The following is a 15,861-nucleotide window of genomic DNA, read 5'->3' as shown; positions in this document are numbered from 1 at the left end:
TTGGGTTTGAGACATGTTGGAAAGGTCTCTGGCTGATTATGAATTAAAATCATACCAGCAGAGGCACCTGCAGCTGAGCAGAGGAAGCGACACAAAGGTGCATACATTTTTAAACTCCATTTGATTTTCCAGCTGGGATTTCTATTATTCAGCGGTAAGGCAGCTCTCCCTGCAGACACGCTGTCCATCATCACATGGAAGGTGACACGGCTAAAAGTTCAAGGGTGTAACTGTTTTTCACTTTCTTTACAGAAATAATTTACGGCCCCTTGATGACAGCTCAGTGGGTGAACTCCAACCTTGCTAGCACATTTTACTCAACAATCAGCCCCTGCCATTGCCAGTTTGACTCATACTGGTGGGTGGCCATAGCCTGGCATCTTCAGAATGATTCCCATTTAGATTTTCAAAGAGGCATTATCAGCAGTCATAGAACAGACCTACAACCAAGTGGAAACTCATCCATTGGCTTGTGAACTGCCATTTTGGAGAGTCGAGTTTGGCATTTTGTCCAGTGTCATCTTGTTGGTTTTAAACCAGGAGTAACCATGAATTAGCTGTCAATCACACAGTATCCGTGCCCCAATGCATACGGTGCTGTACGGCCTATTTTACTACTATCCATGATTTGCTAAATGAACATCATGTTGCATTGAAGAAGACTTGAAACCAGAGATTGTGAACATAAACTCTGTATACAAATGTTTCCTGATGTTGTAAATAAAGTGAGAAGTGAAGTAATTGTTTCACAGACTTCTTTCCTAACGAACTTCTTTTTACCAATGAAGCCACCCCTGCTGGTCTATGACAGGATTAATGTTTCAGGCACCTCCACTTTGGGTTCACTTTCCGGACCTGGAGTCAACATCCATTTGTATATACTACAGTCTATACATAAGACCAATCACAGCCATACATAGCTTGTAATCACAAGTCCCATATATAATGTTTACCTGTTATGGTGTTGCATGTCATGTACACTTTACATTAACATGTGTGAAAAACAGTGTTGAGTAAAAACTGCATTTGAACAACATATTGCACAGTGAAGTCCTGTATTTCTTTTTTCCACACCCTGTCTTTATCTGCCATATGGGGATGTGAAAGAGGCTGGTCCAGTATCCATCTACTATCCGTGCAGTGACAGGCGCAGAGGAGGATTCATGATAGATCTGCCACCGCAAAACTCCCCTCGCTCAATTATTAATAACCTGCTTTAAACCTAGGGGGGAACAGAGGAGTGAAGGGCTCGGAGAAAGAAGCTCTTTTGTTCTCTGTTTGTCACTGTCGCTTTTCTTCGCTGCTTTTTCAGCAACACGATGACCCGCACAAACTATTCACTGTTAGTGGTTGACACACAGTTCACAGGAGCGGCAACAACTCTAAGGCTAAACACTATCATTCTATTCTTGTCTCTATGACATCAATCTTTTATCCTATGATCTTATGGTTTCTTAACAAGGCACAAGTGAGTGTGGATTAGAGGACAGTTTGTTTTCAGATTGTATTTAGAGGATAAATATGTTGTACCAGACAAACTCAGGGAAACCTGTGTTTATCAGTCATTTTCAATTGGGCTGTCACTATTTATTCAAATAATTTGAATTTGGTTCATATTCAGACTACTATAAATAAAATAGTCAGTGTAGAAGTGCATCAGACCATCTAAGGTTTGCCCCGGGATCCAGAAGAGGGCGCTCACTATCAGCTTGACCTACTGCATGTCCTCTCGACCTATCAGCAGAATAAGTCAGTAATGTTACGTTGCTATTGTTGTACGTTCTACGCTGTAATGTTCCCTCTCCCTCCTGTCATTCATTGTCATTTCAATACCACGATCACTGAGTGACCCACCTCCACCCCTGCACCACCTCAACTCTGAACACCCAGAAGCCCTTCATCAGACATCCTAACTTCGTGCTCCATTCCTCATCACCACCACCAGTGTCTGATCTCTGGGGGGAAGTCTCCCTCATATCCAAAGCACCTAATTCATAGAAGCTGCTGCCATGGTGATCTACTTCCTACTGGAGTCTCAGCGCCAAAGTCTATTCCTCTTGTTCACAATAAATTTTATTTTGTTCTACTCATTCTCCCCTTGTTTCTCTAGAATTCTACTCTGATTGAGGCACTTTTTTTTAAACTTGGGTTGACAACATGTCCTGTGAAAAAAGTGAATTACTGCTGTTCTAATTTTAACCTTGTATAACTGATATGTGGATTTCAGAATTTTATAATTGTTTCCTGTACTGCAGAGCAAGGCCTTAAACACTAATGCTAGAAAAACAAGGCTGAATACAAAATGGAATACAATAGAATTTAAATCAAGATAATACTGACAGGACGATTTGAATGCTCAGTCACATTCCACTCAAGTCAAGAGTCAATCACTAAACAGATGGCACCCACTCTGAATGCAGACAGTGGGTTCAATCTGCGCACCAATCTGTGTAAAGGATGAGTAACAGCAAACATGACTCACAAACGCAGAGTGATTGGCGACATCAGCATTTCTAAGAGATTCATTGGTAAAAGAGTCTGTTCAACCGCAGGGGAGAGGAGTGCGATCTGCATTTCAAAAGGTACAGAGATGACCTTCATGCCTGCTGGGTGACATGGTTTCTGATCTAAAGGCTACATCCACACAATCACATTTTACTTTTAAAATGCATTTGGAGTTTTCAAATCCCTGAAATTGAGACATTTGGAAACTCTGATGTCCCTGTTTTAGTTTGAATACTGTGTGGTTGTGTTTTATGGCCACAACCTGAATCTGATCGAACGATCAGCAAAAATGGAAACATGACAATCGGGCGCTATTTTCTTCTCTTCTTTATTTTGCCAGTCTAGATGCTGACAGTAAACATTTCCTGGCATGACGTTATGATTTGTATTGGACTTCAGCATTAATAGCTATGTAAAACTGTGTACTTATTGTTTTTTACATCTTACGTGCAAAAGCTCTTTTTTTCTTTGCATCATGCAATATGCTACACTGGCAAGTCCAGTCAATGTTGAGTTTAATAGAGGGACGAAAGTTAAATATATAAAAGTGTAACCCCTGTAACATTGTCCCTGGTCTCCATAGTGCTTTCTCCTGTTGTGTGCTGTTTCCTTGCGGGTTTATCCACATTTGAAAAACCTGTGTATACCTTATATAGACAGCAACGTTCACTTCCTGAGTCATGTGATCTTTTTCTGGAAGAAATAAATGGCAAGTACTCGACTAATAGTACTGTAGCATTAAGTGTTGCTGACCTTAGAAATCTGCACGTTATAAAGGTGCAACTTCCTACATGCACAAGAAGATGCATAATATTCAAACAATCTGTGAATCCACTGGCTACATGCATGCCCAGTGTACATGAATACAGAGAAGGAAATTATAGGAGAAAAGGAGGTGAATGAAAAAGAAAATGAATGAAAAAAATTCAAATAAAAAATAAATGGGAACAATGAGAGGAGAGGAAATGAAAAGAAAGGGAAATAAAAAAGCTGCTGTCACACAAGTTAAGAGGAGGTGAGAGGAAAACCACAGGGGGGAAAGGATCTGTTGTCAGTGGAAACAGCAGTCAACTGGGGGCCATCCATATTTAACCTGCTGGTGTTTTAACTGTCGCGGCACAATGATGCACTGTTAAGTTGAAATAACTCCGACAGCTTCAACAGATGTTATTTTAATTAATGTAGACATATAGTCAAACACCATTAGAGAACGTCTATATTGGCACACAGTAAATTCAAGTAAAAAGTTGATCCTTCTCCTTAAATACGACTAAAAACAGAGAAGAGTTTAGTGGCAAAGAGCTTCTCACCTTTGTGCTTGTCAAAATCTTTTTAAATGTTGTCTCCTCTCTGCATGAGTCACTTCACACCTCTTGTCTGAGCAGCCTTGAGGCAGACGGAGTGGGTTTACACCAGTTTACACTTATAACAATTGTAGCACACAGCAGAGAGGCAGCGGTTCATGATGTGCCGACAGCTTTGCTCAAAACAAAGCACAGAAAAGAAGATTAGGTAAACAAATCGATGTCTGATTGATACATTCAAGCAAACTAAATACTCGGAACATTCTGCGATTCAGACAAATTGACAAATAAATAGGAGGAAAAAGGAGGCGTTTAAAAACCCAAGATGAACCACCAGAAAAGTTCATTTCGGGGGAAAGATACATGCTGTAACAGCTAGATAGGAGGTCGATGAAATTCTCCTTTGAAACTTCTTATCATACCTCCAAAATGCTGGCGCAGTTATTCGAGACGGCTAGAGGCACATTTCACTGTGAAGCAAGGAAACAAATGTGTGTTGAAGAGACAGATGTTACAGAGATTTGTCTCCTGAAGGCGATCAGAGAAGGGTGCTGCCGTTATGTGAATATTGCTTCATCAAAATCAGAGTGCACAGTAGAGTTAGACTTGAATTTTCAATTATTACACTGGGCAGCATTTTCAGGACATTTCTTAGGTTGTGCAAACCTTTCCGCATTCGTTCTGCCAAAGTCAAGGCTCTTTTTACCATCAGCTGTCTGTATGAGATGCAATAAATGAGATTGACAGAAATTCAGAGCAGTTTTTCTTTCATGACATGGCCTTATTATTGTGCAACAAGCTGATTATTCCAGATCATATGAGAAAAATTTTTTTTTCTATCATATAGTTGTAAATAAATCAACTAATACCTAATAACTTTATATAAAGATGGATCACATGACATCTCCAAAAGTGAAGCCAAAATATCTTGATTGCCTCCTAGTGGCTAACTACAGTATAGGTCATAAACCCCACCCCCTCTATGTCAGCAGATAGGCTACAGACCAGGAATGTCATGATACCAAAAATGTAGTTGTCGATACAGATACCATGAAATTTCCAACTAGCAGTATATTGTAGTGTCTACACTCATGGACTTTCATATCTAACTGAGATCCCCAAGACAAAGAGGCACAAGTCCATCTCTTTTGCATATTAGACCAGTGGCAAGACATAAGGACAGAAAACTTCCATCACAATACTTATTTTTATTTCAGGTATTTCTTATAACACTGATGTATGTTTAAGTGTTCATGCATCTGGTCATTTGTTTTTAATAAGAGTTTCTTGTTATTTGATGCTATTAAAATGATTGACAGCTGAGATTGTCTTGCTATTGGTGGATCTCGATACCGCAGCTTAAGTCCCTGATCAATACGGACCATACTCTGGCTCCAAATGACTTCACCAGCACAACATGGCAGCATATATGTGGTGTATTTTGTACAGTGTACAGTGGAAGGAAGCGGTTACGAATAATGCATCTTAACATTCAGGCAATTATATTGGTAATAACTGTTCTTAATAGAAGCATCTACTGCATCAACACAAAGTTAATTAGCTGAGGGAGACTCTGCAGCTAACACTGCGCCAAAGATCATGATTCCAAAATGAAACCTGCAGTGGAGGTGGTTTAGGTTTAGGCTTCAACTTACAGCTTACATGAAACATTAAGGACATTTTCTCTGCTGCACTTGTTTGATTATTGATGCCACCAAGTATTGAACTGCAGGTAAAATAAACAGGTCACAGGAAATTCTCCATGGTTTGAAGAAAACTTCTCCAAACGTGTTTACTCTAAATGCATCATCACTGTGCATTCTGCAGAAGCTGCAACCAAACACAGGCATAAATACACACAAACACACACAGACACATATCCTCATCTATCTACCCATTCCCATGTATGAGTTTTAGCCTGTAATGAAATCTCTGGGGTCATTCAGTCAGTCTGCTGGTAATTAATCTAAATGAGTTATTGAGATTCATGACATCCCAGCTGCACACCTGCCCTATATATATGACAGGAATCTTCCTTAGGGGAACACACACACACACACACACACACACACACACACACACACACACACACACACACACACACACACACACACACACACACACACACACACACACACACACACGAGTATGCGAGAGCTGGATAGGCTTGGGGGAGGGAGAAAGGAAACATAGGTGCCGTTACCTATGTCATCTGAAATTCTCATTTCCCTGTTTCCCAATAAAAGCCTATGTGTATAATCATTTTGCCAAAATAATTTACTGCCTAATAAACCCACATCTACCGAAGGACAATTTAAGTCATAACCATTATTGTGCTTGTTAATTTCAGTCAGGGCTCATTGGAGTTTCTGTACCGAATACATACCCATTCAACAAGCGGTATTTAATTGAACACGGCATTTCCGGGATGAGTCACTGCTTCTCTGCCGTCGCTGCATGAGGATACTGAGACCATGGAAAAGCATCTTTAGAAGAATATGGCTGCACATTAGAGTGGCCTTTATTTTAATCACATAGTGCTCTGCAATTCAAATAAGTGAAAACCTCTGGAGGTGCGATTAATAATCTTTAGTTTTTCCTCCTCCATTGTGACTGATGGTTAGTCAAGGGCGGAAAAACTTCAATACACTGAAAATCACCTCAAACTTTCAGACCCATTTTTACTTATTTCTCTACTTGAACAGTGACAACGTCTTTAAATCCAACTCCATGGAGGCCCCCTCTCTACTGCACAGTATTGCTCCAAATGATGTAATCGGAGCAAGATGGCACCTCCAAAACTCACCCATTCAAAGATTGTTTCATCTTATATAATTCATACAAGAACCAGAGAGAAAACAGTTGGCTGTGGATTTAAGTATTTCTGGTTCTTTTGCTACGATAATTACAAAAGTGCAAAGTACAAAAGTGAACTACAAAACTAGTAAAAGTACAAAAAAAGCTTCCATTCCCTGTATCCTCAGCAACTATCTAATCTGTAAGCTGCTTAACATTTATCTAACTCTGCTCTTAACTTTCAGAAAAAAACAAAAACAATCTCCATGCTCCTCATTGATTTTTCAACAAAACGCAATGAATACTGTGAACACCTACAAACGCCTGCTAGTTATTTAAAGACAAATAAAATCCTCCAGCTGATGGATGGTGAATTAATAATTTGCAAGAGGAATATAATAATGGATAAATGGAATCTGGAGTTTAATGCATTCATGGGCTACCTTTGTTTTTAGACTATGTAGGCCTAGATAGAAACCAATTACTGCAGTAAAGAGAAAGATAATTCCCTAATCTCCCTCTCTTTGCTTTCATCAGAAGCCGCTTGCCTTGCTTTGCATCTTCTGCTAATGCAGTCTCCACAATAATATCCCACATGGGACGCTGGTTTCATTTCCCTGCACTCCACCCTGCTGCCCATGTTGCCATCAGCTCATTGTTCATCAAACTGACGGCAACACGGGGAGAAATGTGTCTTTTCCACTCTTATAACAAATCTAAATATTTGCTCATATTTCCCTCGTGACCATATTTGTCAGGCGTGCGGCCCATTTGGGTTATTTAACACAAGAACAAGGGAGCAGAAAGCATATTTATTGAAAAGTATATTAGCAGAGGACACAGTGCCTTTTAGGATGTTTAGATTCAATTAAATCTTGATTGAAGAGCGGGGCCGTCAACCCAGATCATGTCAGGAAATAGCGATGCAGGGATGTGAGCCGACTGCTACAAACTTTGAAGCCAGTTGAACTTATCAAATAGGGACCCTCGAGTCTTTATCTGTAGAGCAATGTTAAGATTATTTTGACCAAAGGAGAAATGTATAAACTTAATTTTAGATTCTTAATTCTTAAATTTGTTGTCCCCTGACTACAAATACTTTTTTTCCTGCACGAAAAGAAAAGCCCCGGTCTCATTACGATTTCCTCATGGGTTTAAACAGACTCAGAGCAGCAGTGGAGTTTCATAAAATGTTCAAATATGATGAATTATTAAAGATCAGTGGGAGAATTAGGACTGTGATGGAGGTAGAAGCTAAAACTCCCTCAGATATAAATCAGGTACAGTATGTATGCAGAGGTAATAAAAGCGTAAAACACTTAGAAACTCGCAGCAGAAACATAAATGCGGACTACTAACACAGTGTACTGTTTAATAACCTGGAAACAGATGGTTAATACAATCATAAGTCAAACAGAGAGGCAGGTGTAAGAGATGACTTTGGACCACAAATATATAAGAGAGAAAAGCAAATCATGAATAGTAATGAAAATATTTGAGCTACAATGAGGAAAATACATAAAACAGGCTCATTATAACACTAATTTGAATCCCTACACTTCAGCTGATATTGTGGTTATGCGAGTAATGGTACAGTCTCTACTTTGAATCAAACTCTCTGCTTATATAACCTTCAAATGGAGCTTTATTTGTTTTAAACAATATTTCCATTCATCCTGATTACTGGCTGTGTCTGTTTGCCTACCAACCTGTCTTATATAAAGCAGTGTGTGTACTCTGCTAAATTGATGTCAATGCACTTGACATTGAGCGATTTCTTTCATCTCTCCTTTTCAAACCAAAGCTGATTTATGGAGTGAGGAGACTGAGAGTCATCCTTCTTTAAAGGAATATTCCACCCAACACCTGTGCATGCTCTTCAAACCAGAACAAATCAATGTAGATGTTTTCATTAAGATCCAGTAATTATTCAATTAGAAATTAATGAAAATTTAAAAATAAACAACAACAACAACAACAACAAAACATTCTTTCTCACAATGTTACAAAAAGGGGGAAAACATTTGAGGATCTGCCTCTTTGTCCGGATCCATGTCAAAATTTAATGGCTTTTTTCTTGCCCCATCCTTTCACCAGGTTTTGTGGAAATACATTCAGCAGTTTTTTCATAATCATGCTGAAAAACAAACAAATGAACTAAATAACTAACAAAGTAACCAGAGGACAATAGCGAATACATAACCTCCTCCAAATATCTTTTGGCTTTCCCTCAGTTCTATGGTTTCTGCATCCATGTGGTTATACATTTTATCATCTGCTAAAGCTCACAAGTCAATTGAATGCTCATTTTGTACATAATATTTATGTACCTTGAAAACTGGGCACTATAGAATCCATTAGAACTTCCTTGATTACAGCCTCGATTCATAAATTCAAGCAGCAAACGGTGAGGCTTTGGCCCCGAACACACATTGTACTGTATTAACATGTGGTTTTTGTGATCCGATCACAAGTGGACAGACTCTGAGTGCGTGTCTTCACACCTGGCATTAAAATGTGGCTCCACATGAGTCTCGTAATCGGATCTCACATCGGATCTCCCCTCCCCGCTCTATACAAACCAACATGTTTGTCATTTCTTTTCACAAAGACCACGTTTTGTTGATTTTAAGAGAACGTCAGCTGACTAGGCGTCTTCATATGTGGCCCAAGACGGATTTGCATTCACTTTGCTAAAAGAATGTGGACACACATCGCTATCCAATCTGAGTGCGTTCACATCTGTACTTAGAGGTGTGCGCTTGTGATCTGATCACAAAAAACACATGTTAATACCAGGTGTGTAAAAGGCCCTTAATAATACATAGAAAACAAGCTCAATTGGTAGCCGGTTCCAGTCTGCTGCGTATTCAAATGGAATTACCAATATTCATCTCCCAAAGATAAAAAAAAATGTATTCAGACTTACATTCACTTAAATGTTTACCGCTTTCCTCTTTTAAAAATGCACTCCGTATGTCTTTGTTACAGAAATGAAAATGTACCTTCCAATAGTTCTATTAAGAATGATCTACTGCTTGAAGCTGCCCCATCACTCAGCGACCATCCACGCCCTTTGTTTTTTTGAGGTTACATCTGCGTCGGCTCAGTGTTGCTTGAAACAACGATTGTTATGAACAAGCCGTCCGAAGAAATCAATGTGCGCAATAGGGTGTACTGTGAAGTTTCTCATGAAGAATGGCAATATAATGGCTGACAGAACTGGCCTGCGATATTGCCACAATATTGCTTCTCCATCATAATTGCTGCCCCATCACTTCAATTTTCCACTTCACTCTCTCTTTGTCTTCGACCTCTCCTCCCACCCAAACTTCCCCCTCCCGCTCCTCCTCCTCCTCCTCGCCCATGCACCTCTCAGGCTGAAAGGACAGTAATCGCAGCTCATTGACTCGAGGGTGACACCACATCATCATCAAATCTTTGAGTTTGTTTCAAAGGATGAAGTAGGCACTCACAGCTCTTTTCATTATGCTTCCAGCTATCCCTGACATTTAAGCGCCCAAAATACAACAAATCAATCATAGAAACTAAGAAATAATCAGCTTTGAATGTGACATTGCTGAAATTAAACCCCAAATATTTAAGAAGAAATACTAGAATCACTGGAAGATAATTCAGAAAAAATAAAGGCCACAACCTACACTACCTAGTTGTATTTACATACATTATATGCAATATTTAGTACTAATCAACAATTTCTAGAAGAATCGGACAAAATATCACCAATGTGCTTTTGGATTAGTATTTAAAGGTCATACTCCTGCTTACTGAATGTCAACATGTGCATGTTTGAAAATTGTACTGCATATAAATGTGCCTTAAATAAGATACTGGCTGCACTTTGACAGGAGGGAAAGTTATGTGTGTTATCTGCTGTCATTTCGATAAAAATAAATATCTAATAATCCATATTATCTATATCTATAATAATGCTTCTATTATTATCTGCTTTTTGACCACTGGGTCTTTTGAAACTGTGCAAATTAATTTTGTGTTAAAGTGTGTGAGTGCGACAGGGAAGATGGGAGGTATACACACACCATAATCAGTGTTACGTCTGAGGTGAGAGGAAAAAGGGAAGTGAGTGTTGTTTCCATGGTAACTGACATGTCAGCGAAGGAGCATGGTACGCCTTTGTTTTTCCAGGTGAGAAAACACACACACACACACATTTCAATGCTGCAGGCCACAGACCACAAGTTAGAAATACCAAGGGCCAATCACAAAGGAATATTTTCTCTCAGAGGAAAAGAATAATCATGGGGCGTGATCCAGGTTTCAGCGAGAGTCCTCAGACTTAACAGTAACAGCAGACTTAACAAGTACTCTAAAGGGCAGCAGAGACAAGATGATTATCTATGCTGTTCTGGCCTTCACATTACCTTCCAACCCTTAATACTTATTAGACTAGAGTTTGACAGAAGCGTCTTTACACTGCATGTAAAAAGTATTTAGTTTCTGTCTGTCAAAAGCAGAAGATGGCAGCGTGCGTATATAGTATATAAGATCATTTAGCTTCATTTTTGAAGAAGAAGAGAAGAAAGTGGAGACACATCATCGATTTTTGATCTAAGGATATCTGGAAAAAAAATCGATGTAAAACGGAACGTGACAGCTCTCGTCAGGAAAAACTTTGCCGTCAGTTAACTTGCCAAATCACAGTTATCAGCTTGTTAGCTGACGATTTAAAAAGTTTAATCATTTTATTTGAAAAACTTTTATCTACTCATGTCTCATAAATATCTGCAAACTGTTCCTCCTTAGCCTAAAAAGCCGCAATACCTCCCTTAATTTTGGACTCCGCATCTCGCCCATCAAAGTGCTTCATTGTTTGTTTGTCGTCATTCACAGTCAAAGTTCACCATCGTTTACATCGTCATCAAATATGTGCAGACAGACTTTGGTTCAATTGGAATGAACAGATTGCGTGACAGAAATCTGCAGTTTTAAATGTTGTTGTTCACACCTAGTTAGAGATGCGTGATCAGATCACCCAAGACATATGCTAATGCCAGATATGAACAGAAGATTAGAATGCTGACATTAGGAATCCCTTAATGACATGAACAAGCACTCCCTCTTTTGAATTGCTCCATGTTATGATATGCATGACACGATATGAAATATGAGGAAATGCATGTTGGAATAAAAGGGCTTCGCAGAAACATTCTAACTCCAGAGATTATTATCTGAAAATGGGGGCAGAGGACCTTCTTTAATAAAAAATACAAATATGAGAAATCTGTTTTTTTTCTTTACTTCATCTGTCTGTCTACCAACCTTTCTGTCCTCTCCATCTGCATGGCTGTCTGGTTGCTAGGCGACAGCTGGTCTCCAGGTCATATGTCGGCCCTAAAAAAGAGCATGTAAATTGCAAAACGTACTGGCGGCGGAGCCATGAAATGATGCGGCACAGATGGTGGTCACACATTAGAAGAATCTTCACTTGGGATTTAGTCGTGAGAAACCTTGAGACCTCACAAAAAGCAAACACCAAACACAAGCTGTTTTGTTACCAAGTAGTGCTACAATGGATCCGCACATACTGTATGTGCACAACAAATACAAAAAGATTAGAACTACAGTGAATTTAGAAGAAAGGATGAGGGGAGACATGAGCAGACTTTTAGTTCTGCAGAGAGTGGGGGAATCTACGATAAATTGAAAAGGTCAAGTAACGTGTCATGTACTCGCTGACCTTTCTGGCTGGTTCCTCACAAAGTTAGATCTGTCAAATGTTTAAAAATGTTCCCTATTTTATTTTCATATTACAAACCGCCTCAGACTTTATATATTGGTCATAACTGCGGTAAGTTGGACATACGGCAGTGTTCTAGAAACAGCTGATTCATCATGTAATATACTGTATGGAGGACTGAAATGGCCAAAAGTTAATAAATGAATAGATAATATACATATATAGAAATACATATATAACCTTCTTCCAAACCAAACTGTATATTTAATTATGTATTTATTTGTATATTTCTTAATTTCATTATATATTCTTAATTCTTATTCTTCCCAATGTGTTTTCAATTTGAATCAGCTGGCTGGAGGTCATGTAATGTTTTATGATTTGGCATCTGCAGTTTAACTGACACAGTCGGACCACTTTGCTGAAACTCCTTTTAAAAATGTGTTCTTTTAGCGAGGTGCTTTCAAAACGTGATGTGTCACATGATGCAGCGTAAAAGAGTATCTAATTGCATTTATACCTTCATAGTAAAATTGAATAGAGATGAAAGGCTCTAATTTTCTGTATTCAACTCTCACATGAATGAAATTCAGTATTTGATTCAGAGCGTTCATTCACTGGTTTCATGTCAACAAGCTTTGTCTGAAACAAAGATAAATGTTTGTTCTCTGCCTCTTTACACCAACCAGCAGATCAAAAGAGCCTCAAATACATTTTCACTTACATGGACTGAGGCATCTTCAATATCACAAGGGGAAGAAAACCCATAGAAAAGAGTGCTGCACATTGATGCAATGTATATGTGAAGGAGCGAAAAACTGTACTGTAAAGCACTTTGAGTGGTCATCAAGACTAGAAAAGCGCCATATAAATACAGACCATTTGGCATTATTGATTATTATTATTGATTCTGAGCCTTCATTAACACACCAGACAGATCCAGTTGTTATGAAAAGATAAACCAATAACTTGTGATCCCACTAAATGCAGGTATCTAATAGATAAAAGCTCCCTCGGCTTGGGAGAAATGCAGAGTTCAGCTTAGTTTATGTTTGTCGTCCCTGTCGTTACGCAGGGCGGCGTGTGTCAGAAATTGCATCGTGTCCACTGGTACGCTGGCGTCGTTTCGGCTGGTCACCCACCTCACATTTTCCCCACCTCGATCACTAGTTTCTTCAATACATCATGATGATCATTTTGTAAGTCATGATCCCATTAGAGTAAAATAGACGATAAAGCATCGTATGCATTGGGGTGTGGATACTGTGTGATTGACAGCTAGGTTTGTAAAAACCAAGATCTTTATAAATTGTGTTGGTAAGACTGGTTTGAACAAGGATTGAAAAGATCTTAGAGGTAGAGAAGACTACACACACACACACACACACACACACTCTCTCTCTCTCTCTCTCTCTTTCAGGAATTGCTGGAAATGAAACAGCAACATTAGATAATAAAGCTCAATCAGCCATCATTTTGACAACTTTGCTCAATACGTCCTCTCACACCAAAGCCTCAAATCAAACAGCAGCATCCAGGCAGTCAGGGAAAGGTCAGCTCACACAATAAATGACCATGAGGAAAAACATTTCTACGCGCTCTGTCACATAAACCATATCCTACCATTTAGACGCTTTCTACCATAGGTCTCTATCTACAGGGCCGATTCAACTAGGTGAAAGCTGAAATGGTGTAGCACTATAAAAGCAAACATTTAAAAAATAATTAAACTCAAAGTATTAATCTCTGATATTTTCAGATGGTAGAAGAAGAGTCAACAATATGCTGCTGCTCTTCACACCTGCTGATGTGTGAGGAAACATTCACTGTTGTACAGGAAGCATTAACATTTCTGGCAGTCGCAGGTGTTTATGAATAACTACCACAAAGTCATCTTGACTACCACAGGAAACTGTGAATATAATATCTGCACCCACAGAAACAGTTGCCGTACCCACACCGCATGATTGACAGGTCACCCTAGGAATCAAGGGAATGTTACAGAGCAAGTGAAAGACTTGCTGTTGCTTCAGTAGGGGAAGACTTTGTCACACAGCAGGAGGGAAGTATGAACCTAATAATCAGCCTCACTGAGGGGAAAAAAGTTACTGAAAGGGAGGATGATGCCTTCAAGGCCCCGGGTTGTGACTCTGTTAGCTGTCAGGTGTTAAGAATAGGAGATCAGGAATAAGTCACTTCCTTTCAAACATATTTCAAAGTCTCACTCAATGCCCACGTCACTGTTCTCAGTGGAGGTCGTAGGTTTGTTGAAAAATGATCAATGACCTCTAACCTGTAGCACCTATCTCTTTCCCAGTGATGTGTGTTTTTAGTTATTGGCCTTCTAAAAAATGATCATTCTGCAGTTTGAATTTAAATTTACGCTTCGATCAAACCTAGACCACACCTGAGCTGAAGCCTACCTGACAGCTAAATTAAGCTGCAAATGTGGATAATCAATAGAAATCTGCAGATTTGCTGGTTTCACTTTGTTGGGTTTTGCATGATGCATGACCTGATAAGGAAATAGTCTAAGGCTGTAGATTATTTTCATGAATTCAATCCCAGTTTTGAAGCAGGAAAAGCTATTTACGATGGAAGACGTCTCACACAAGCCCATTTTGAAATTTCTTGACAAGAGAATCAAATCAGTAGGATTTGAGTCAGGAAAGCTGCTCAATGAGTGTTTGATGAATAATCAGACCCTCTGCATTGGCTTGCAGAGAAGACACACCTGCTTCACAGACAGCTGTTTCAATGGTTCTTAATAAATTAATAAAAGACATATTAATAATTACTGCCAAACCCCTGAACCAATCCTCCACTCACTTCCTCCGCTGTCCTTCTCCTCCTCTTCGATGCTGTTCTTGATGCTGTCGTACTCCTCGTCGATGTTCTGGTTGCCTCGGATCTGACTGAGCACGCGGCGGGCCTTCTGGGTCAGCCCGCGCTGGATTAGCCAGCGAGGGCTCTCCGGCAGGAACAGGAATCCAATGAACTGGAGCACAGCGGGAATCACTGACAGACCCAACATGTACCTGAGGAGGTCGAGAGGGAAGGAGAGAACCTACGTTATCACATTTTCAGATGTTTTGATTTTTCTTTTTCTTTGGCTACAAATTTTGTAAGTTGGGCTATGACTGTATTATTTCTGTGTATATATATATCTGTATCATTTTTATGTTGCGCTAATAGCCAGCAAGCATCAGGTGGTATAATTCATTAAAAGTAAAGTAAAGACAAGAAAATATCAAGGCTTTATTCATCTTTTTCTGCTTAAAATAATTTTAATACTGTATTTACATTTAGTTAGTATTTAATTTGAACCCTGAACATATATGAAGTATTGTAAAAAGTGGATTGAACTTTTGCATTTCTGACAACAAACCAACTATTAAGCCACGACTTCTGATATCATGACAGAATAACTTTGCCCAAATAGAACCGCTGATACACTGAACCATTTTGTAGAGAGGAAAATTGCTTCTTTGGATCCACTCATGCACAGTAACAGACAGGGTTCAAATCATTCTTTAA

At 39.2% G+C, this 15,861-nt stretch overlaps 1 protein-coding gene across 1 annotated transcript in view; it reads right to left on the bottom strand.

The window, feature by feature from the left end:
* LOC117757593 (proton myo-inositol cotransporter-like) overlaps positions 1–15,861 on the bottom strand; it is a 61,933-nt gene that overhangs the window by 31,800 nt on the left and 14,272 nt on the right. The window contains exon 3 of the mRNA XM_034578857.1: positions 15,154–15,362. Coding sequence (XP_034434748.1) covers positions 15,154–15,362 — 209 coding nt within the window. The remainder of the gene's footprint in view (positions 1–15,153; positions 15,363–15,861) is intronic.

Source organism: Hippoglossus hippoglossus, chromosome 23 (genome assembly GCF_009819705.1).
Source record: "Hippoglossus hippoglossus isolate fHipHip1 chromosome 23, fHipHip1.pri, whole genome shotgun sequence".
NCBI classification, from domain to species: Eukaryota; Metazoa; Chordata; class Actinopteri; order Pleuronectiformes; family Pleuronectidae; genus Hippoglossus; species Hippoglossus hippoglossus.
The sequence above is the reverse complement of the archived record's forward strand: the minus strand, read 5'-3'. Positions and strand labels throughout refer to the sequence as shown.